At 48.3% G+C, this 25420-nt stretch overlaps 1 protein-coding gene across 3 annotated transcripts in view; it reads right to left on the reverse strand.

Moving 5' to 3' along the window:
- The window catches only part of LOC105473175 (TNF receptor superfamily member 8), an 82430-nt gene that overhangs the window by 36228 nt on the left and 20782 nt on the right, over positions 1-25420 (reverse strand). For all 3 annotated transcript variants that reach the window (XM_011726830.2, XM_011726833.3, XM_011726828.2), the window contains exons 2-4: positions 25184-25271; positions 12122-12238; positions 4387-4539 (exon numbers count right to left, since the gene is read on the reverse strand). In XM_011726830.2, coding sequence (XP_011725132.2) covers positions 4387-4539; positions 12122-12238; positions 25184-25271 — 358 coding nt within the window. The remainder of the gene's footprint in view (positions 1-4386; positions 4540-12121; positions 12239-25183; positions 25272-25420) is intronic.

Consider the following 25420-nt stretch of genomic DNA (forward strand, 5'->3'; position numbering starts at 1 on the left):
GACTTTTAAGCTACACGTGCTAAAAAATTGGGGATTTTGCTACTTGCAATCCAAGGAGTCCTGGAGAATGCTGGATGGAAGCAGAGTGGAGAAGAAAACACACACATCATCCATCCAGTGCCCCTGAGTTTCCCTGTCATGTCCTAACTGTGCCAGGAAAGTCAGTTTTATTTACTTATTCATTTATTTGAGACAGAGCCTTGCTCTGTCACCCAGGCTGGAGTGCAGAGATGCAATCTCGGCTCACTGCAACCTCTGCCTCCCAGGTTCAAGCAATTCTCCTGCCTCAGCCTCCCAAGTATCTGGGATTACAGGTGCCCGCAACCATGCCCGGCTAATTTTTGTATTTTTAGTAGAGACAGGATTTCGCCATGTTGGCCAGGCTGGTCTTGAACTCCTGACCTCAGGTGATCCACCCTCCTCAGCCTCCCAAAGTACTGGGATTACAGGTGTAAGCCACCATGCCCAGTCCAGTCAAATGATTGTAATCATACACACTTCACCAGGCTGTCGTCAGGATAAGCAGAAGAGTGCACATGAGGTGCCCATCACACTGTGTGACACGTCTGGTAAATGCTGTGTCCTTACCCCCATCTAGACTCCTGTTCCATCACTTAGAAGTTGACCTGTATGTCACCGGGTGCGGTGGCTCACGCCTGTAATCCCAACACTTTGGGAGGCCAAGGCGGGTGGATCACAAGGTCAGGAGTTTGAGACCAGCCTGGCCAACATAGTGAAACCCCATCTCTACTAAAATCTCAAAAAATTAGCTGGGCGTGGTGGCGGGTACTGTCACACACAAAAAAGAAAAGTGACCCGTATGTGTGGGACTTCGCTCTGAAGGTTTCCGTGGAGGTGGGCGCGAGCAATGCTGACCTCTCGTGTTCTGCAGCATGGTGGAGAGGCGACACCTAAGCTTAGGCATTTCCTGCTCTGTCTTTGCAGGCAATTTACCTGCCATCTCCAAACCTCGATTTCCACACCTGGAAAATGGGGCTAATACTGTCTGTCTTACGGAGACTTGAGAATTTCAGGAGAGACAGCCAGTGAAGGCTCTTAGCGTGGGGCTTGGCTGATTGGAGGCAGAAACTGCTTTCCATTTTACAGCTGGAAAAACACAAGCCCTGAGAGCTACCCCATGGGTGAGTCCACAGGGGACCTCAGAGATTAACGAGGGTTTGGCAGCTGAGATTAGAACACTTCTAAAACAGTGCTGTCCAACGGAAGTATGTGAGTCACACAGGCCAGCTCAAATATTCTAGGAGCCACATTTTAAAAGGTAAAAAGAAATAAGTGCAATTAATTAATTTTCACAGTATATTTATTTAACCCAGTATATCTAAAATATCATGTTTGCAGGCAATCAATATAAAAACAATTAATTATATTCTTGTTTATATTAAGTTTTTGAAATCCAGTGCATATTATATACACAGCACTTCTCAATACAGACTTAGCTGCATTTTTTTGTTATTTTTATTGTTTGTTGTTGTTGTTGTTGTTGTTTTGAAACAGAGTCTAACTCTGTTGCCCAGGTTGGAGTGCAGTGGCACAATCTCAGCTCACTGCAACCTCCATCTCCCGGATTCAAGCAATTCTCATGCCTCAGCCTCCCGAGTATCTGGGATTACAAGTACCCACCACCACACCTGGCCAATTTTTGCATTTTTAGTAGAGACGAGGTTTCACCACATTGGCCAGGCTGGTATCAAACTCCTGACTTCAAGTGATCAGCCCGGCTCGGCCTCCCAAAATGCTGGGATTACAGGTGTGAGCCACCACACCCGGTCCCTAGCTGCATTTTAAGTGCGTGGCCACTTGCCACGGGCATTGGGCAGCTCGGGTCCAGGGGTAGCAAAGGGAGGCCTCTGGCGCCGCCATGTGGCAGTCTCAGGAACACCGCCCAGACAGTCCCTCCAGCAGGAAGCCTCGGCTGGAACAACTGAACTCAAGATGTTTTTCACAAAGATACAAAAGTTTCTGAGCTGAAAACTTTTTGGAAGTTTGGCCTTTTTGGAGAGGCCCCCAAGGCCTTCAGCTGCACTCCCTCATTTGACAGATGGGGAGACTGAGGTCCAGAGACAGGTGGGAACATGCCCCACAAGTGCAAATGTTTGCAAAATCCTAGGTATCTGCTGCCCAGTCTACTGCGGCACTCTCCCCTGCTTATGGGTGGCAGGCCTCAGCATTTCCTCAGCAGAGCGCTCTCACCTGATCCAAGGGGAATATGACCAGATTTGAACTCCACCCACCCCAAGCCTGGATCTCCCTGTCAGGTGCCCCCATATCTTAATTCAATGAATTTCTATGGGGAGCAGGTGCCATGCCTAGCATTTGATCAGGCAGTGGGGAGATGCTGATGAACACCAGGGGCATGGTCTTTGCCCTCAGGAAGCTTCCAGCCAGGGAGGGAGACAGACATTGATCAAACCAAGAGACAGAGAGAAGATTATATCCACATTTGCAAAGGACACAGTGCTGCCGGCTTCCCTAGTGAGAGGCCAGGGAAGGCCTCTTGAGGAAGTGGGATGGAGAGCTCAGGGCGGAGAAGGACTTGACTAAGTGAATGAGGAGGGAAGGGTGTCTCTGACAGAGAGAACAGCACGTGCAGAGGCCGGGTGGGACAGAGAAGCACAACATCCCCCGACCTGGAAGAAGGGCAGCGCAGGTGGGGCCCAGAGAGTGAGAGCTTGGTGCTGAGAGCTGGGGCTGGGAGAAAGGAGGGGGCTGTGTTGGGATCACATCCTGAGACTGATTCTGGGAAGATGGCGTAGGCACGTTTTTTCCCCCGTCCTCCCACCAAGAACTGCCAAAAGCCCTGGACATTACGTACAAAATAAATGTAAGAAGACTCTGAAAGACGAAAAGAAGAAGGTAGGTCAACTGAGGGCCTTGGGACCAGAAGGACACAGTGGTGAGTCCCTGGAGTTTTCTTTTTCTTTTTTTTTTTTTTTTGTTTTGTTTTTTTGAGATGGAGTCTCACTCTTGTTGCCCAGGCTGGAGTACAATGGCGTGATCTTGGCTCACTGCAACCTCTACCTCCCAGGTTCAAGTGATTTCCCTGCCTCAGCCTCCCGAGTAGATGGGATTATAGGTGCCTGCCTCCATGCCTGGCTAATTTTTGTATTTTTAGTAGAGACGAGTTTTCACCATGTTGGCCAGGATGGTCTTGAACCCCTGACCTCAAGTGATCTGCCTGCCTCGGCCTCCCAAAGTGCTGGGATTACAGGCGTGAGCCACCACACCTGGCCTTGTGTCCTTATCTTTAGAGTAACAGGAAGAATCTGAAGCATTTCAGGTATATACCCGTGTGTGTGTGTGTGTGTGTGTGTCTGTGTATGTGTGTGTGAGAGAGAGAGACAGAGAGACAGAGAGAGACAGAGAGACAGACAGAGAGGATCAGATTCAGATTTGGTCTTGCAAGAGTCATTCTGACTGTCTGCCCTGGGGGCTGTATAAGAGAAGGAACTGGGGGTGAGAAGGTGGGGAAGATAATTGGAGGCCAAGTCTACAAGACTCGAGGACGGGCTGGCTGTGAAAGATGAGGGAAGAGGGGAAGGACAAAAGGGGCAGGCAGTGGTAGCGATGGGGGTGACTGCCAATCCCCAGGTTTGCACAACAGGGCATGGGACTCCAGAGAAGGACCCGGCTGGGGGAGAGACCACAGGAACTCCGTGGTACTTTTCTCCTCCATGGACACAGGGCTGCCTCTGAGCCCGTCTCCCCGGCTCCATGCACGCTGCAGCTGCGGCACCCACTTCGTGCTGTGCTCCAAAGCCCACCCACTCCTCATGCCTCCCTTCCGGAAGATGGTCCCAATGCCACCCAGACAGTTTCTGTGGCCCGTACCCCTTCTCTGGTTACGAGCAGCCTCGACACCTTGTACTATCAGAGAAGTAGAAGTCAGAGAAGTAAGAAACTTGTCTGAGGTCACATGGTAAGTTGGAAAAGAAACCCAAGTTTCTCAAGGCTTGAGCCCGGAGCCGGATCTCTCAGCACCTCTAACTCCCAATGCCCTGAACCTGAAAGGGTGAAATCAACCCCAATCTTCCAGGGAACTCCCAGGATAGAGACTTGAGGTTTCTTTCTTGTTTAGGGGGCATCAGATAACCTCTGCCTTGAGCCTCAAACCAAACCAAGACCTCCTCCAGCCAGGTCTATGCCAGGGAACAGCAGGGTCTCTCTGTACCTGGCACACAAGATGGGGGAGGGCAGCAGAAGGGCTGGGTGCTGGGTACATCCCTGGCCCATCGCCAAAGGAGACACGATCTGTCCGACAGGCTCCGGGAAGCAGGAGGTCGGAAGTCAGTAGTGCACGGGGGTGGGCGAAAGGTGCAGCAGCAACGGCACAGATCTCTGTCCTGGGCCGAGGGTGGGGACACTGACCTGGGAACTTGACAATCATCCCTGCTGGGCAGACAGAATGGAAGAAGCAGCGGGCACAGGAGTTGACGACAGACACGGCACAGAACATGCCAGGCTGACATTCGCAGACACGGGAGGAGTTCCACGCACACGGCATCTTCTCCACGAGGTCGTCTGAAAGGACACAGATGGTGTCACAGAGGGGAACAGAAGAAAGGCGTCTCTCCAGAGAGCTCTTGAGATGAGGGAGAGAGAGCAGTCAGCCTCTCTCCACAGGCAGCCACAGTGCAGCCTCCACCTCCCAGCTCACCCCCCTGGTGACCACTAAAATTGGATTAAAAATCAAAATAAATTAATGTACCAATTTTTTTAAATACAAAAAAAAAAAAGGCATGAAGGAAACTTAGACGCACATTGCTAAATGAAAGACACCAGTCTGAAAAGGCTACACACTGATTCCAACTACATGACATTTCTGGAAAAGACAAAACTATCGAGACAGTAAAAAGACCAGTAGCTGCCAGAGGTTCAGGGGGAGGGAGAGATGAAGCGATGAGCTCAGGACACATTTGGGGCAGTGAAAATATTCCGGATGCCACTGTGATGGTGGGCACGTGTCATCATCCATTTTTCTAAAGCCCTAGAATGGGCAACACCAAGAGTGAACCCTGATGTAAACTACGGACATTGTTAGTAATAATAACGCATTGTTAGTAAGAATAATGCATCATTATCGGGTCACCCATGCTAACAACTGTGCAACACTAATGCCAGGTGTTCATGACAGGGGAGGCCGGGCGCAGTGGCTCACGCCTTTCATCCCAGCACTTTGGGAGGCCGAGGCAGGAGGACCATTTGCCCTCAGGAATTCCAGACCAGCCTGGGCAACATGGCGAAATCCTGTCTCTACAAAAAAAAAAAAAAAAATTAGCCAGGCATGGTAGCACATGCCTGTAGTCCCAGCTACTTGGGAGGCTGAGGCGGGAGGATCGCTTGAAGCCAGGAGGTTGAGGCTGTAAAGAGCTGTGATTGCACCACTGCACTCCAGCCTGGGCAACAGAGTGATACCCTGTTTCAAACAAAAAATAGGGGAAACTGTGGGAGACTGGGAAGGGGATAGAAGGTATATAGGAACTCTGTATTTTCTGTTCAATTTTCTTGTAAATCTAAAATTGCTTCAAGAAATCATTTATTAATTTTTTTTTTAAGACAGAGTCTCACTCTGTCACCCAGGCTGGAGTGCAGTGGTGCTATCTCGGCTCACCGCAGCCTCCATCTCCCAGGTTCAAGCAATTCTCCTGCCTAAACCTCCTGGGCTGGGATTACAGGGGCGTACCACCATGCCCAGCTAATTTTTTGGTATTTTTAGTAGAGATGGGGTTTCACCACATTGGCCAGAATGGTCTCAAACCCCTGACCTCAGGTGATCCACCCGCCTCAGCCTCTCAAAGTGCTGGGATTACAGGCATGAGCCACTGTGCCCAGCCAGAAATAGTTTATTAATTTTTTTTAAAGGACAAAGGATTGGAATAGACATTTCTCTAAAGAAGATACACAGCTGGCCAATAAACACATGAAAAATGTACAACCGTTAGCCATTAAGGAAATGCAAGTCAAAATCACAGTGAGATACCACTTCATATCCACTAGAATGACTAGAATCAAAAAGACAGATAATAACAAGTGCAGGCAGAAAAAGCAGGAAATCACAGGTTGGTTAACAGACATAAAAAGTACAGTTAGGCCGGGAGTGGTGGCTCACACTTGTAATCCCAGCACTTTGGGAGGCCAAGGTGGGCAGATCACCTGAGGTCAGGAGTTTGAGACCAGTCCGGCCAACATAGTGAACCCGCCTCTACTGAAAATACAAAAATTAGCCGGGTGTGGTGGCGGGCACCTATAATCCCAGCTACTCGGGAGGCTGAGATGGGAGAATGCCTTGAACCCAGGAGGTGGAGGTTGCAGTGAGTTGAGATCGCCCTGCTTCACTCCAGCCTGGGCAAAAGAGCGAGACTCCATCTCAAAAAAAAAAAAAAAAAAAAAAAAACAATAACAACAACAACATAGCAATGGTAAAACTAATAATTAATGCGTAACAGGCCTGGAGACCAAGAAGGGGCAACTTTGGCAGATCCGAAATGAAGACAACTCCCCAAAATATGGAAGGCAGAGGACAGAGGAGATCAGAGCAAAGGAGACCACAGCCCAGAATACAGCCAAGGAGGACTCACTGAAGAAGAAGGGAAGGCTCTGGGTAGCTCCTCATGGACTCATGCCACACAGCAGAGGCCACGCGTCTCCCCGCAAAGAGACTACTGCAGCCCCACCTGAGCCCTACGGCCCTTAGAGGTGGGTTTCAGAGGCTCCATTTGCAGACCACCCACATCATGAGATATGATGTGCACAGAACTAGAAGTCACCAAACATCAGAGGAAAACCAGCGCCAAGGAAGAGGAGGTCTGAATGCAAAGAGAACTAACACTCAAGGAGGCAGAAAAGAGGAAAAACAGAACAAAACATTAGAAACGATACATTCACACACGGCAGAGCAACGCTTCAGTCAATGATGGATGCTGTACATGATGATGGTCCCATAAGATCATAATGGAGGCCGGGCACAGTGGCTCACACCTGTAATCCCAGCACTGTGGAAGGTTGAGGAGGGCGCATAACCTGAGGTCAGGAGTTCAAGATCAGCCTGGCCAACATGGTGAAACCCCACCTCTATTAAAAAAATACAAAAGTTAGCCAGGCATGGTGGTACATGCCTGTAATCCCAGCTACTCGAGAGGCTGAGACAGGAGAATCGCTTGAACCCAGGTTGCAGGGAGCCGAGATTGTACCATTGCACTCCAGCCTGGGCAACACAGTGGGATTCCATCTCAAAAAAAAAAAAAAAAGAGAGAGAGAGATTATAATGGAGCTGAAAAATTCTTATTGCCTAGTGATGTCATAGCCATAGCAAGGTCACAGCACACGCTTTACTCCTGCGTTTGTGGAGAAGTGGGGTAAACAAACCTACTGCACTGCCAGTTCTATAAAAGTGCTGCATAGCACATGCAATTATGGATAGTACATAATACTTGATAATGATAATAAAAAGCTATATTGCTGGTTTATGTACTTACAGTACTATACTTTTTATCACTTTTTTTTAAACAGGGTCTTGCTGTGTTGCCCAGGCTGGAGTGCAGTGGCACGATCACAGATCACTGCAGGCTCAACCTCCTATGCTCAAGCAATCCTCCCACCTCAGCCTCCTGAGTAGCTGGGACTACAGGCACATGCCACCACACCCGGCTAATTTATTTTATTTTTTGTAGAGATGGAGGTCTCGCTGTGTTGCCTGGCGGGTCTCAAACTCCTGACCTCAAGCAATCCTCCCAGGCTGGCCTCCCGAAGTGCTGAGACTGCAGGCATGAGCCACCAAGCCTGGCCTTATCATTATTTTAGATAATCCCTGAAGCCCCTCCCAGCTCCACCTCTAACCCCCAAAATATGTCAGTCCAATTCTTGTACTCTCACTTATTTAAAAAAAAAAAGTTAATTGTAATACAGCCTCAGATAAGTCCTTCAGGAGATCTCCAGAAGAAGGCACTGTCACCATAGGAGATGGCACTCCATGCATGTTACCGCCCCTGAAGACCTTCCAATGGGACAAGATTCATTTCTTTTTATCTTTTTCTTTCTTTTTTTTTTTTTTTTTTTTTTTTGAGACAGAGTCTCGTTCTGTCATCCAGGCTGGAGTGCAGTGGCGCAATCTCGGCTCATTGCAACCTCTGCCTCCCAGGTTCAAGTGATTCTCCTGCCTCAGCCTCCTGATTAGCTGGGATTACAGGCGCATGCCAACATGCCCAGCTAATTTTTATATTTTTAGTAGAAACAGGATTTCACCATGTTGACCAGGCTGGTCTTGAACTCCTGACCTCAAGTGATCTGCCCACCTCGGCCTCCCAAAGTGCTGGGATTACAGGTGTAAGCCACCGCGCCCTGCCAATGGGACAAGATTCAGAGGAGGAAGACAGTGATTCCGATGATCCTGCCTCGGATAATGTAAGTGTTTGTGTCTCAGCATATAACTTAAAAATGTTAAAAATAATAAAATTTTAAAATATAAAAGAGTGTATTGAATAAGGCTATAAAGAAAATATTTTTGTACAGCTGTACAATGTGTTTGCGCTTTAAGCTAAGTGTTATTAGAAAAGAGCCAAAGTTTAAAAAGTTAAAGTTTATAAAGTGAAAAAGTTGTTTCATATATTATTGAAGAAAGAAAAATATGTCTTATAAATTTAGTGTAGCCTAAGTGTACGGCATTGATAAAGTACGGCATTGATAAAATGTACTATAAAGTGTATAGTAATGCCCTAGGCCATCACACTCACCCACCACTTACTCATTGACTCACCCAGAACAACTTCGTGTCCTGCAAGTTCCATTCATGGTAAGTGCCCTGTATAAATGTGTCATCTTTTATATTTCATGCCTTTTTTTTTTTTAAGATGGTGCCTCGCTCTGTCACCCAGGCTGGAGTACAGTGACATAGTCTTGGTGCACTGCAACCTCTGCCTCCCAGGTTCAAGCAATTCTCCTGCTTCAGCCCCCCGAGTAGCTGGGACTACAGGCACGTGCCACCACACCCGGCTAATTTTTGTATTTTTAGTAGAGATGGGGTTTCGCCATGCTGGCCAGGCTGGTCTCGAACTCCTGACCTCAGGTGATCCACCCGCCTCGGCCTCCCAAAGTGCTGAGATTACAGGTGTGAGCCACTGCGCCCGGCCTATATCGTATTTTTACTGCACCTTTTCTATGTTTAGATACACAGATACTTACTATTGTGTCACAGTTGCCTACAGTATTCAGGACAGTCGTGTGCTGTGCAGATTTGTAGCTTAGGAGCAAAAGGATCTGCCATAGAGCCTAGGGGCACAGTAGGCTACATCATGTAGGTGTGTGTAAGTACACTACTCTAGGATGTTTGCACAATGACAGAATTGCCTGACACATTTGTCAGAATGTATTCCTGTCATTAAGCAATGCATGACTATAATTTATATCCTCACAGACACACAAAAAAATTGTAAGTTGGGTGCAGCGGTATGCACCTGCAGCCCCAGCTACTCGGGAGGCCGAGGCAGGAGGAACACTTGAGCCCTGGAGTTTAAGGCCAGCCTGGACAACAAAGTGAGACCCTGTCTTAAAATGTAAAGAAAGAAATTGGGCCGGGCGTGGTGGCTCACGCCTGTAATCCCAACACTTTGGGAGGCTGAGGCGGGTGGATCACTTGAGGTCAGGAGTTTGAGACCAGCCCGGGCAACATGATGAAACCCCATCTCTACTAAAAATACAAAAATTATCCGGACGTGGTGGCACATCCCTGTAATCTCAGCTACTCAGGAGACTGAGGCAGAAGAATCGCTTGAACCCAGGAGGTGGAGGTTGTAGTGAGCCGAGATCGCACCACTGCACTCCAGCCTGGGCGACAGAGTCAGACTCTGTCTCAAAAAGTAAAAAAGAGAACAAAAATATAAGCAACAGACAAGCATCCTCAAACATGAAATAACTCAGAGAATATTGAGCCCTTCTTGAAAAATCCACCTGACAGTGTAATCCAATCACTCAAATGATGAATCGAAGTGAAAAACTCAGGAATGGAGAAATTGTGCCAAATAAACTCATCATGAATAATAAAAAAATTTCAGGCTAACATGCCAAGGGGCTTATGGTTGCAGATGAGAATATAAACATTATAGATTACGACAAAGTAAAAATTGTGTAAGCAATAAAAGTCAGGAAGAGGATGAGGAGGTGGGGAAAAATAATTGCTCTGTTCTTTGTTACAGGGAATCAATCTATTCTCTACTGTCCAAAACTCGAAATAAGCAGATTGTACCTTTACCGCAAGAGACAGTAGTTCCTGAAATGATTATTAACCACTTACTGATTTTCATAACCTCCTTTCTTAATTTTAGAGGGGTTTTCTTTAAAGGAACTGCAATATCTTTTGCTGAAAATACATTAATCTGACTGAGGTCTGGCATTCTTCTGTTTCACTTTGGTTTCTTTTTCTGATACTTTTGATTAAAATTAAATATTATCATTTTAATGTCATAAATAAGATGTTGCCATTCTCTTAAAATTCCTTCTTTGTATGTGTGTACAGCCTGTCTGGTTACTAACCTACCTATCTTTATCCAGAGAGGTAGAGAAGCATGTCAGCCATCTAATGATAATAGTAGTTGTCTATAGATGGAGGGCTGGGGAAGGCAATGTTTGTTTTCTTCCTTTCACTCTTTGTATTGCTTGAATTTTAAATAATAAATGTTTATAATTTTCATTTCATAAAATGCAGTCATTAATTTTAGAAATTCAAAGATATACCAGATAAATGTTAATGTAAAGAAAGAAGAAATGGCAGTATTATTATTACTCTTCTTTCTTTTTAACCTTTGCTACTTCTTCCAGGAAGGAATAGCAATATTACTGTCAAATAAATGTGAAATTAAGGGAAAAGGCATTACAAGGAATGGAGAGGTATATTCATGTGGATAAAAAGCCCAACCCACCAAAAACACATAATATTCATGAACATTTATGTACCTAATAACATAGCTTTGACATATATGAAGCAAAAATAGAACACAATGAAAATCTAATAGATGAACAAGTGTACTGAGAGATAAGATTTTAACACATCTCTCAGAAATAAAGGTGATAAAAGTAAATAAGGGTACATATTATTTAAATAACAATTAACAAGCTTAACCTAATAGATACATAGAGAACTTTATACGCAACAAACAATACACATTTTAAAACACCCACACACTGAACACTCTGAAAATATGTGATCATTTATTATTATTAGACCACAAAAAGATCTCAACAAATTTCCCCCACCCTTCCCCCCAACTGCCCCCCAAAAATATCCACACAAAAATAAACACTAGCTAGCACACAGACCGCATTCTCTAACCATAATAAGAAATGAACAATAAAAGGCCATATTGAGGCCGGGCGCGGTGGCTCAAGCCTGTAATCCCAGCACTTTGGGAGGCCGAGACGGGCGGATCACGGGGTCAGGAGATCGAGACCACCCTGGCTAACACGGTGAAACCCCGTCTCTACTAAAAAATACAAAAAACTAGCCGGGCGAGGTGGCGGGCGCCTGTAGTCCCAGCTACTCGGGAGGCTGAGGCGGGAGAATGGCGTAAACCCGGGAGGCGGAGCTTGCAGTGAGCTGAGATCCGGTCACTGTACTCCAGCCTGGGGGACAGAGCGAAACTCCGTCTCAAAAAAAAAAAAAAGGTCATATTGAAACAGTTTCCCTGGAAGTCCTGTGGTCCTAGGAAAAGTACACAGCTCTTGGCGTCAGGCCACAACTCAAACTCCAGTTCTGCCACTTACCAGAGTTCTGTAACTTTGGAAAGGCCCTTAACCTCACTATCCTCAAATTCCTCATTGTAAAGCAAGGATAAGCAAGAAATCGTCCCTAGGGCTGTGGTGAGGATTAAACTCAAAAAAATGTGAGTCTTCTCCTCCAGGGAACATGTTAAGTCTCCGTGAGAGTATGGACGCAAAAGGTCATGGCTGATATCAAATCACAAACGCAGAGAGGTAAACTGAGGTACCAGGAGGACAACTCAGAGAACAGACGTCAAATCATGATGCTCTCCACCTTCCAGATTCTTCACCTCTCCTCTGAGGACCCCTCATGCTCCCTAGAAGGAGGCCCTGGAGAGAGAACAAGGGCCCTTACCTCGAGAACAACTCACGCAGGCCGTACAGCGGCCGGCTTCATCCAGGTAGTAGTCAGGTTCACACTGCTTCCTGCAGTCAGCAGGCCTCTGTGGGCACTGCTGTGTCGGGAACAGCCCTTGAAAAAGAAACAGAGAAGCTCCAAACCAGGCTGACTTAGCAAAGGCCTTACAACCCAATGCCCCACACCTCTCATCCCTGAAGCGCCTCCCAGTTCCACCTCCAACCCGCGAAATGTGTCAGTCCAATTCTTGTGCTATGGATGGAAGCCCTGACACCCAGGAGGGGCAACTCTAGCCTAAGAGCCCCTAGCAGGCAAGGAAAAGCAAGATAGTTATAGAGAGCTGGGCCTGGGATTCTAGGGCTGCCATTTGCCAATTGCAGGATAATGACCTTGTCAGCGCTGTTTTTTGGGGGGCGGGGGGCGGGGGTACATAGTAAGTGTATATATTTAGCACTATTAAGTTAGTAATAGGACCTACCTCCTAGTGTTCTTGGAAGGACTGAATGGACTGCTAAGATAAATATGTATAAAGTACTACAGCAGTCCCTGGCACCCAACAAGCCCTATATGAGCAGGTTGTCATTCTCTGCAGGGATCTTATCTCACTGCAGGAATTAGCGGAGTCATAACTTTAGGCCATGAAAGTCTAGACCAAGCTTGTCCAACGCAGGACGAGCCGCATTCGATCCAGGACAGTTTTGAATGAGGCCCAACGCAAACTCAGCAACTTTCTTAAAACATTATGAGATTTTTTTTTTTTTTTTTTTTTCTCGTCAGTTAAGAGCTAAAACAGGCCGGACGCGGTGGCTCAAGCCTGTAATCCCAGCACTTTGGGAGGCCGAGGCGGGTGGATCACAAGGTCAGGAGATCGAGACCACAGTGAAACCCCGTCTCTACTAAAAATACAAAAAATTAGCCGGGCGCGGTGGCGGGCGCCTGTAGTCCCAGCTACTCAGGAGGCTGAGGCAGGAGAATGGCGTGAACCCAGGAGGCGGAGCTTGCAGTGAGCCGAGATCGCGCCACTGCACTCCAGCCTGGGCAACAGCGTGAGACTCCGTCTCAAAAAAAAAAAAAAAAGAGCTAAAACACTATCCTTAGTGTTAGACTAAATTCATTTCTTCCAATGTGGCCCAGGGAAGCCAACAGATTGGACACCCCTGTCACGAGGACCCTAATCCAGCCTGATTTGGAGATACACAAGTCATCCAGCAATCGCTGCCTACCTTGCTACCAGGATGAGCACATGACCCAAGCAGGCCAATCAGAATACTTCCTCCCATCAATATAATTGTCTCAAGAGTGCCACATGACCCAAGCAGGCCAATCAGAGTACTCCATGTTCCTCACCACTGTGATTGGTTTAGTATGGGCACATGACCCAGGCATGCCAGCCAATAAGCTGGATAAAAATCCAGTATCTACTGGATTCCTGGCTGAAAGGGCCGGGTAAGCCCAGAGCTGCCCAGGTCATCACTGCCTAAGCGTGGGCATGGTGTGGGCAGGACTTGCCAAAGAAGGAGGTGACTCAGAAGCCAACAGAAGCCAGAGTTGGAGAGAAATGGGCTCCTGAGGACATAATTCAAACATCTGAATGTAGGGTGTTCATGGACTTCCCTGTTATGGAGCCAATTATTTGTCTTTTGTCTTATTTGAGCCCTTTTGCCAGTTACAGTGAAAATAATCTAGACCAGGGGGTTCCCAATATTTCTTGTGCCCCTAATCATTCTAAGGAAGCCTGTGGACACTACACAGAATCATGAATTCATAAATAGAATATGTAGGAATACAGAGGAATCCAACTATATTAGAATATGGTTATCAAAGCATTAAACTTAATAACATAAGATATAGTAACAGGTCGGGCGCGGTGGCTCACGCCTGTAACCCCAGCACTTTGGGAGGCCGAGGCGGGTGGATCACATGAGGTCAGGAGTTCAAGACCAGCCTAGTCAACATGGTGAAACACCGTCTCCACTAAAAATACAAAAATTAGCCGGGTGTCATGGCAGGCACCTGTAATCTCAGCTACTTGGGAGGCTGAGGCAGGAGAATCACTTGAACCCGGGAGGCGGAAGTTGCAATGAGCCGAGATCGCGCCATTGCACTCCAGCCTGGGCAACAGGCGCAAAACTCCATCTCAAAAAAAAAAAAAAAAAAGACACAGTAACATGTGATTCTTTGTAAACTCATTAGATAATAGGATAAAATAACTCCATAGTTTCAAAGCAGTGATGAGTCCAAACATTTCACAACATCTGCAGCCACTGTAATAGTATATGAGAATATCTATGATTTCTGCTGATGACAGAGCTGTGTACTCCAATTACCACTATGCTTTGTTGCCTTAATTCATAATGGGAGGAATTCATAAGGGAATTTTAGCTAGAAGCTAATTAAAATAATTGAATCCATTCAGGTTCATGTTCCCCGTGAAATCTACCTTTGAGAGTCCACGGACCCCAGGGTAAGCACCTCTGCCCTAGTACAACACACAAGAACCTCTCAAAAATACTAACTTCAGACCAGGCACAGTGGGTCAAACCTGTAATCCCAGCACTTTGGGAGGCCGAGGCGCGTGGATCATTTGAGGTCATAAGTTCAAGACCAGCCTGGCCAACATGGCGAAACCCTGTCTCTACTAAAAATTAGCTGGGCGTGGTGGTACATGCTTGTAATCCCAGTTACTCAGGAGGCTGAGGCAGGAGAATTGCTTGAAACTGGGAGGCAGAGGTTGCAGTGAGCCGAGATCATGTCACTGCACTCCAGCCTGGGCGATAGAGTGAGACTCCATCTCAAAAAAAAAAAAAAAAAACTAGCTTCATGGCTGTCGCTTTCTAACTCAGACACTTCAGTAGTTCCCCAGTAGTCTTTCCGAGAGGTAAATATGACCCCATCATTCCTTGCTGAAAACTTTCAAAGGCTTCTCATGGCTCCCAGGATGGGTCCTTACCATGGCCAGTGAGGTTCGGCTCACCTATGTCCCCCTTGCCCGTTCATCTCTAGCCACACTGGCCTCCCCTGTTCCCTAAAGGGGCCATGCTCGCTTCTGCCACCCCAGGGCCTTTGAATAAGCTGGTCCTCTGCCAGGAATACTCCTCTCCCCTAGTAACTCCCACTCAGCCTTCACATCATAATCAAAGCATCACTGTCTCAGAGCCTTGGTCGTGATTCCCAGTAAAAACAAAGACTCATTTCCTTGCCCTTCAACACCTAACTGTCGTAATCACACATTTATTTGTGAGCTCAGTCTTCACAGTGTCTAATTCCCCATAAGAACGTCAGCTCCATCGGGTGCAATGGCTCATGCCTGTAATCCTAGCACTTTGGAAGGCTGAGGTGGGCGAATCTTTTATTTCTATTTTTATTTTCTTTTTGATACAGAAATCACCACCTTTGATTACAGGCAATCACCACCACACCCGGTTAATTGTTTGTATTTTTAGTAGAGATGGGGTTTCACCGTGTTAGCCAAGATGGTCTCGATCTCCTGATCTCATGATCCGCCCACCTTGACCTTCCAAAGTGCTGGGATTACAGGCGTGAGCCACTGCACCTGGCCCAGGCGGATCATTTGAGGTCAGGAGTTTGAGACCAGCCTGGCCAACACGGTAAAACCTCGTCTCTACTGAAAATACAAAAATCAGCCAGGCGTGGTGGTGCACACCTGTAATCCCAGCTACTCAGGAGGCTGAGGCAGGAGAATCACTTGAACCCAGGAGGCAGAGGTTGCAGTGAGCAGAGATTGCACCACTGCACTCCAGCCTGGGCAACAAAGCAAGACCCCGTCTCAAAAAAAAAAGTCAGCTCCTTGAGGATGAGTCTTTCCATGTCCACTCACCAATGCCTCCCCTATCATAGGGCCTCACACATATTTCATTAAAACATGTTCTGTCAACCTAATTCATACGGCATTCCCCAGCCTGCACTCCCAGGCCTCACACGGTGCCTCCACCTTCCCAGTCTGGCATTCTAGTACATTGCTCACTTCACGCCCTCTCTACTGCAGCCAGTCTGGGCACCTTGGTCTTTTCTCTGACATCCCTCATACATCCTGAATGTTGATATGGATTAAACTGTGTCTCCCCCCAAAAAAGATATTCTAGAATCCTAACCCCCAGTACCTCAGAATGTGATTTTATTTGGAGATAGGGGCTTTAAAGAGGCAATCCAGTTAAAATGAAGTCGCTAGGGTGGGCCTAATCCAATCTGACTGGTGTTCTCATGAAAAGGGGAAATGTGGCCAGCGCGGTGGCTCACGCTTGTAATCCCAGGACTTTGGGAGGCTGAGGCGGACGGATCACCTGAGGTCAGGAGTTCAAGACCAGCCTGGCCAACATAGTGAAACCCCATCTCTACTAAAAATACAAAAATTAGCCGGGTATGGTGGCATGTCCCTGTAATCCCAGCTACTCAGGAGGCTGGGGCAGGAAAATCACTTGAACCTGGGAGGTGGAGGTTGCAGTGAGCTGAGATTACACCACTGCACTCCAGCCTGGGCAACAGAGGGAAACTCCATCTCAAAAAAAAAAGAAAAAGAAAAGGGGAAATTTAGACATTGTCAGGCATGGTGCCTCATGCGTGTAATCCCAACACTTTAGGAGGCCGAAGTGGGAGGATCACTTGAGGCCAGGAGTTAGAGACTAGTCTGGGCAACATGGCAAGATCCCATCTACAACAATAGAAAATTAGCTAGGTGTGATGTGCACACTTGTACTCCTAGCTACTCAGAAAGGCTGAGGTGGGAAGATCACTTGAGCCCAGGAGTTAGAGGTTGCAGTGGGCTATGATCGTGCCACTGCACTCCAGCCTGGGTGACAGAGCAAAACCCTGTCTCTAAAACAATACAATACAGTACAGATGAAATAAAATAAATAAGAAAAGGGGAAATTTAGACACAGAGACAGACATGCACATAGGGAGAACACCATGTGTAGACTGGAGTGATGCTGCCACAAACTAAGAAACTACTGGAAGTTGAGAGCGAAGCCAAGTCTTTCCCTAGAGCCTTGAGAGGGAGAATGGCCTTGCCAACATCCTGATCTACAACTTCTGGCCTCCAGAAGTATGAGACAATACATCTCTGTTGTTTAAGCCAGCTGGGGACCAGTACCAGTCCATGGCCTGTTAGGAACGGGGCCACACAGCAGGAGGTGAGTGACAGCGAGCAAGCATTAGCTCCTGGGCCACACCTCCTAACAGATCAGTGGCAGCATTAGATTCTCATAGGAGCGCAAACCCTATTGTGAACTGCACACGCAAGGGATCTAGGTTGCGCGCTCCTCATGAGACTCTAATGCCTGATGATCTGAGATGGAACAGTTTCATCTCAAAACCATCCCTGACCCCACTTCGTGGAAAGATCGTCTTCCATGAAACCAGTCCCTGGTGCCAAAAAGGTTGGGGACCACTGGTTTAAGCCACTCAGCCTGTGGTACTTTGTTATGGCAGCCCCAGCAAACTAACACAAATGTTCTTCCTGCAGGCTAAGTGGCTTCTCCATCTCCACTTCCACCCACTGGGAACCCTTCATGCCCAGCCAGATCAGGCTGAAATACCATCTTCTCATGGAACTTTCCTGATCATCTGACCCCACCCAGCTCCTCTCTCTGGGTCCCTTTAAAGTCACCCTCTCAGGACACCCACAGCCTGCTCTGCCAGGGTGCAGCAGACCAGACCTACCAAGATGTACCACCCCAGGAGCAGCTCCACCAATGGTTAATGGGCGTTGGCATATAAATACCCCAGCTCCCTCAGCCCTCAGCTGTTCCGCACTGGCTCCCAGAGGCCCCCAGAGGGATTAAGCCCCAGTTGCCCACAGCAGTAACTATCTTTCTAACACAACTTTATAAGCTGCCTTCCCTTCCCTCTGCCACTTCCCTACTTCCAAATTGGTGTTTCCAGGCATCACTAACTGTACTCAGATCTTTGCCTCAAAGTCTATGCATCAGTCTGCTCAGGCTGCCATAACGAACTACCAGAGACAGGGTGGCTTAAACAACAGAAATTCATAGTCAGTTTTTGAGGCCAGAAGTCCAAAATCAAGGTATGCACAGGGCTAGTTTCTTCTGAGTTCTTTCTCTTTGACTTATAGATGGACTGTGTTCCCCATGGCCTCCCACAGTCTTGCCTCTGTGTATATCTGTGTCCTAATTTCCTCTCATAAAGGCACCAGTCATATTGGATTTGGGCCTATCCTAGTGAACTTATTTTAACTCAATTGCCTTTTTAAAGACCCCATCTCCAAATAAGGTCACATTCTGAGATTCTGGGGTTAAGACTTCAGCATAGGAATTGGTGGTGGGGGGCACAATTCAGCCCATAACAGTCTACTTCTGGGGGAATTCAAACTATGGTACCCCCTTTTCTTACAGGCAGATAGAAAAGTCTCAAACTGGTATAATATTTGTCTTATTGAGATTGAGTTTGTGAGGGCAAGATGATAGCTGCCCCTCCCCCCATGGTTGAATCTCTAGGGTCTGATAGAATGCAAACACACGGAACATATTGGGTGAATCAATGAATGAATGAGTGGGTGGATAGGTGGGTAAATGGATGAGTGGGTGGGTGGGTGGGTGGGTGGATGGATAGATGAGTGGTGGATGGGTGGGAAGATGGGTAGATGGGTGGATGAGTAGGTTGGTGGGTGGATGGATGGATGAGTGAGTGGGTAGGTGAATGGATAAATGAGTAGGTGGATGAGTGGGTGGGTGGTTGGATGAGTGGGTGAGTGGATGGATGAGTGGGTGAGTGGATGGATGAGTGGGTGGGTGGATGGATGAGTGAGTGAGTGGATGGATGAGTGGTGAATGGATGGATGAGTGATGAGTGGATGGATGAGTGGGTAGGTGGGTGGGTGGGTGGATGGATGGATGGATGGATGAAGGGTGGATGGGTGGGTAGATGGGTGGATGGATGGATAGGTGGAAGAACAGTGGATGACTGAGTGGGTGGAAGAACAGTGGATGAGTGAGTAGATGGGTGGATGGGTAGATGGATGGGTGGATGGGTGGGTGGGTGGGTGGGTGGGTGGATGGGTAGATGGATGGGTGGGTGGGTGGATGGATGGATGGATGAGGAAAGGTGGATGGGTGGGTAGATGGGTGGATAGATGGATGGGTTAGGGAAGAGTGGATGAGTGGGTAGATGGGTAGAAGGATGGGTGGATGGATGGATGGGGAACGGTGGATGGGCAGATAGATGGGTGGCTAGATGGATGTGTTAGGGAAGAGTAGATGAGTGGGTAGATGGGTGGATGGGTAGATGAATGGATGGATGGATGGGTGTATGCAGACCAGTGGTTTAGGGGCTTTTCCTCACTGTAAGCTCCCATTCTTCCTCCTTTGAAACTATCTTAGCACAGATACCCTCTGGAGTATCAGATATCTATAAGCATGTCACCTCCTCTACTAGTGGGTTGCTCCCAGGAGGCAGGACCTTGTACTTCTCTCCCCCAAATAACCCTATATCCAACAGAGCTCAATAAATGCTTGCTGCATTGGGCCAGTCCTAATTCCTTCTACTGCCTTCCATTTCCTCCTTCCCACCCCCACATACTTCTTCCTACACAAAAGAACCCTGGTGGATTTTTCAGGCTTAAATAAAGACAAGACTAGGATGTACCTGCAAGTGGGGTGGGCAGGAGAGAGAGGCTGGTCTAACTTCAGCAGGGGGAGGTGCCAGGGGGACAATAGAAGCTTGGCCCTGTGAGGCAGCAGCTGGCTGTCACAGAAGACTATGCGGGGCAAGCCAGCCATATTCATTCGTTCACCTATTCTTTCAAAAATGGAGAATCTACTATGTGCCAAGCCCTGGGCTCAGGGCTGGGGATCCTGCAGGAAGACGATAGACAAGTCATGACACATGGAAGGAGTGTTAGGAAAGTGGAACCATGGGAGGCACCAAGAGCCCAGAGCCAAGATCTTTGAGCTGCCTTGGGGCCATCCCTCCATCCAACCATCATCCATCCAACAAATGTTTATTTCTCTTTTTTTTTTTTTTTCTTTTGAGATAGAATCTTGCTCTGTGGCCCAGGCTGGGGTCAGGGAGGGCCTACACTTAAGTGGAGCCTGAGGAATGCAGAGGTGTGTCAAGCACACAGGGACAGTGAGGGGCCAGGAGCTGCTGTGAGAGGACTCTGCTGGGACAGTGTCAGAGGGCACAGGGGAGCCTAGCACACTCAGCTGAAGCCCAAGATGAAGAGGGACTGGGCAGGGGAGAGGAAGGCGGCAGGGGCAGCAGCTGTCACACCAAGTGGGCGTGCCCATGCACGGAGCTGGGCTTTACTCAAGGGCAGCGGAAGCTGGGGGAACCCACAAACCCCCTCCTCCTCCTCCTTCCTGTTCACAGCCTTTGGAGGAACCCTCAGCTCCTGGGACAAGATGGGATATACCTGCCATGCTCCCTACCTAACACTTGGCCTGGCCTCACATCCTCCCCCTGAACCTGGACAGGCCTCAGACATCTGCAGGGGAGACCCCTTCCTGTGGGGAGCGAGTCTGCACACAAAGGGTGGGTGGTCCAGGAAGATGGAGAACAGGAAGGGCTTTGTAGCCCCCTCATTAGCTCTTCACTCGTAAACTCTTCTGCCTCCCAAATTCGAGACCTTGGGGGTCAGTATCAACTACAGCTGAAGAGCTCAGGAGACTGCACTGGGTGGTCATGTCCACGGCCCGGCTGAGCCACTGATTCGCATGTGACCTTGGGCAAATCCCTGAACCTCTCGATGTCCAAGTTTCCTCTCTGGGTTTCTTATCAGGATTGAAGAAACTAAGGTGGGTAAAGGGCCCAGCACAGTGGCCAGCACATAACACACTCCATCAGTATGAATCATGGTCATTGTTATGAGTCAGTGAATGAGCTCCCTGTCACCAAGAGTATGTAAGCAAAGGGCTGGGGACCTGCTCTCGGGAATGCTGGAGAGGGCATCACAGGCCTGGGTGCAAGGATGGATTCGATGACATCTCCACTTTTCAATCTCAAAGGTCTCTCAGCTTCCTTCCTCCACCAACCCGCCCACGTGCAAACCCAGCCACACAGCTGAGTGCTGGCTGCAGAGGGCGGGCAAAATGTCAAGAAATTTCCCCGAGAGATCAAAGAAGGGGTTTTTGTGGGTTTTTCATTTTTCCTCTCTGGCTACCCAGAAGCACAAGGTCAATAAAACTCCAGTAAAATGCCCCACCCACCACACCAATATGGAGTACTCAGCCCCAACCAGCACTGGGCCTTGGAGAGGGGAAATGGGGAGAAGGGAGCCCCCTCTCCCTGAGTCACAGCTTTTAAGTGGAGGGAGCCTGGGACCTGAGATGTCATTTTTCTCTCCACCCACTCCCCATCAAGGCCCTGTCAGGCTGGGGTCAAAGCAGCCAGAAGAGGATGAGAAGGAAGTGTCTTTCTCCTTGTGGCTGGGACTGTAGGTCCCATGAAAAGTCATAGAGCACTGTGGGCCACTCCATTCCAGAGGATAAAAACCACAGCAAGCGGGCCCTGGGAGAACTGAGTGGGAACCACCACCAAGCATCAGGCTAACAAGGGAAGGCCTCATGGAGGACGGGGTTCCAGAATTACAGCAGGTAGGGACTGTGGGGACGGCATCCCAGATGGGGACAGGCATGTCCAAAGGCCCAGAAACTAGGCCTGGCACAGTGGCTCACACCTGTAATCCCAGTAATTTGTGAGGCCGAGATGGGCAGACCACTGGAGGTCAGGAGCTGGAGACCAGCCTGGCCAACACGGTGAAACCCCATCTCTACTTAAAATACAAAAACTAGCTGGGTGTGGTGGCACATGCCTGTAATCCCAGCTACTTCGGAGGTTGAGGCAAGAGAATTGCTTGAACCTAGGAGGCAGAGGTTCCAGTGAGCCGAGATCACACCACTGCACTCCAGCCTGGGCAACAGAGTGAGATTCTATCTCAAATAAATACGTAAATAAGTAAAAAGGCCCAGAGACTTGAAAGCATGCAACAGTTCCTATAGAATGGCCAAGGGAGAAGAAGCTGGAAAGGTGAAAGCTGACCCCATTATAAGAATGAGAAGCCAGGCACGGTGGCTCAAGTCTGTAATCCCAGCACTTTGGGAGGCCAAGGCTGAGGTCAGGAGTTTGAGACCAGCCTGACAACATAGAGAAACCTTGTCTCTTCTAAAAATATAAAATTAGTCAGTCATGGTGGCACATGTCTGTAATTCCAGCTTCTCAAGAGGCTGAGGCAGGAGAGTCACTTGAGGCAGAGGTTGCAGTGAGCCAAGACTGCACCACTGCACTCCAGCCTGGACTACAGAGAGAAACTCTCTCTCTCAAAAGAGAGAGAGAGAGACAAATAAACGTTTGTTGGATGGATGATGCATGCATGGATGGATGGATGGATGGATGGATGGATGGATGGATGGATGGAAAAGTAGATGAGAAAATGGCCAGGAGAGGGGTGGGTGTATGGATGAGGGGGTGAATGGGAAGATAATTGGAGGGATATGGGAAGGGGATGGTGCTATGGACTGAATTGTGTCCCCTACAAAGTTCATATGTTAAATGTGTTGAAACCCTAACTCCCAGTGTGACTGTATTTGGAGATAGGACTTTTAGGAGATAATTAATGCTAAATGAGGTCATAAGGATGGGGCCCTAATCCAATGGGATTGGTGGCCTTATATGAAGAAGGGGAGAAAGAGGAGAGAGAGAGAGAGATATTCCCACCATGAGAAGACTGTCATCTGCAAGCCAAGAAGACAGCCCTCACCAGAAACCAAACCCTGCAAAAACCTTGATCTTGGACCTTCAAGCCTCCAGAACTGTAAGAAATAAATGTCTATTCTTTAGGTCACCCAGGCTACAGTATTTTGTTATGGCAGCCCCAGCAAACTAATACAGATGGGTGGATGGATAGGGGCTGGATGGGAAGAAAAATGGAAAGGGGATGGAAGGCGGTGGGTTAGTGAGTGGTTAAAAAGATGGGTGGGTGGGTAGGTACATGGATGGATGGACAGGTGAGGGGGACAGGTACTTGGATGGGTGGGTGGATGGCCGACCAGTGAAGCACTGAAGAAACCAGGGGACCCACCTCATAGATCATTCAAAATCAACACTAAACCAAAAATAAAAGCAAGAAAGTCCAATAGCATCCAACCCACTGCTCTCGCCCGTACAATGACTACTTTGAATCACTGTTGAAAATACAAATCAAAATCAAATACAAAAACATCAAATTCTTTCTAAGAATGTTTCCCTCTGTCCTTTGGTGGCCTGAGCATGAGGCTGATCTGAATCTCGTGGGGGAGTTAAGAGGCCACAAGTCTGGGAACTGACTGACCCAGGTTCCCGCACAGCTCCAGTGGAATACCCCTGATGGCCGTAGCCTGTCACCACCCTCCAGACAGCACAGCTGGGAGGATTAGGTGATGGGTGGATGGGCCCCTCCGCCCCCACTGTCGGAAGCCCTCCAGACGATGCCCGCCCACTTGCAATGGCCTGTTGTCCTCAAAGCAAGACAATGAACGAGACACACACAGACTCCCTCCCACCCTTGCTGGCACAGCTAAAGGCTGATGTCCTCGTGACAATCTCCGTTCCTGGAGGTCAGAGACCACGAGGGCATCGTTATGTCCTGCCCCGCCCATCTAAGACCACTGGTTGTGCCTCGGAGATTTTGATCATAACCACAGGGGCAGAAATGCCTCACGACCCTATTCCAGCTGCTTATCTCCTCGGGCCTAAGCATTAGCTGCCAAATGGAAAGAACAACACTCGCCCAGCTCCAGAAGGATTTCCTGGTAATGGACTAGAAGTCAATCACGGTGCTGGGGGTGGGCAAGCATTCCAGAAAGGGAGCTCTAGTCCGGGAGCCTGGTCTCAGAGAAATCTACTGTCCAGGTTGTCCCGGGATAAATGAGTGTTCTGAGCTGGAGCAGTCAAGAACTGCAAAGAGGCCAGGCACGGTGGCTCACGCCTGTAATCCCAACGCTTTGGGGGGCTGAGGCATGAGGACTGATTGAGCCCAGGAGTTCAAGAACAGCCTATGCAATTAGCGAGACCTTGTCTTTATTTTAAATTAATATAAAAAAAAATCAGGCCAGGCACAGTGGCTTATGCCTGTAATCCCAACACTTTGGGAGGCTGAGGCGGGTGGATCACCTGAGGTCAGGAGTTTGAGACCAGCCTGGCCAATATGGTGAAACCCTGTCTCTGTTAAAAATACAAAATTAGCCAGGTGTGGTGGTGCATGCCTGTAATCCCAGCTACTTGGGAGCCTGAGTCAGGAGAATCGCTTGAACCTGGGAGGCGGAGGTTGCAGTGAACCGAGATTGCGCCGTTGCACTCCAGCCTGAGCAACAAAAGCAAAACTCCGAAAGAAAGAAAGGAAAGAAAGGGAAAAGAAAGAAAAGAAGGAAGGAAGGAAGGAGGGAAAGAAGGAAGGAAGGAAGGAAGGAAGGAAGGAAGGAAGGAAGGAAGGAAGGAAGGAAGGAAGGAAGGAAGGAAGGAAGGAAGGAAGGAAGGAAGGAAGGAGAGAGAAGAAGGAAAAGGAAAGAAAGAACTGCAAAGGGCTTCCAGGCCCCAGAAATGAAGGGTGGTCAGAGGATGTCGACAGCCCAAGCTTTGAGGTCTCTGAGCTCTGGGCCCCAGCCCTGATCATTCCACCATTTCCCAACTGTGTTACCCTGGTCATCAAGGAAAGTGGCTGGAACTTAACCTTGCCAAGCCCCAGTAGCCTCATTTGCAAAATGAGTGTAATAAAGGATCATTGCAAGCACTTAATGAGATGATGCAGTTCATATAAAGGTCTTGGACTCATGGATAGTAAGTGTCCAATAAAGGGCAGCTCTAAGTTAAAAATAAAAACTCACGGAGATGGACTTTCTTGTGGCAGCAACAAACACAGTCTCAATTCTACAGCCCTAACCTCTGACAGAGTCTCTGGACTCTGCAATGCCAGGAATGACCTGCAGAAAACTGTAGCCAATTATGACAATGACAGTTGGCTCCAATTTCCCCACTTATCAATCCCTCAAGAGGGTCATCAATTGAGGACAAATTTCCCCCCTTCTCCCCACCCCCAGCGCCCCCACTCACCCGTGGGGCAGCGGTAACAGCACCTCCTGACAGCCTTGTCATAGTAGTGGCCGGGGTTTCCACGACAGGTGTCCTCGAAGGGTCGATCCTAGCAGGTCAGAAAAGCTGGTGAGGCCAGGTGGATCCCAGATATCCGTACTCCCTCTGTCCCCACCAGTCCCAGGAGGCCTGAGACGGAGTTTTGTATTATCGGAGAGAAATCAGGACAAGAACTCCTGATTCCACAAACCCACACCG

The sequence above is a fragment of the Macaca nemestrina genome, chromosome 1 (assembly GCF_043159975.1).
Source record: "Macaca nemestrina isolate mMacNem1 chromosome 1, mMacNem.hap1, whole genome shotgun sequence".
Classification (NCBI taxonomy): domain Eukaryota; kingdom Metazoa; phylum Chordata; class Mammalia; order Primates; family Cercopithecidae; genus Macaca; species Macaca nemestrina.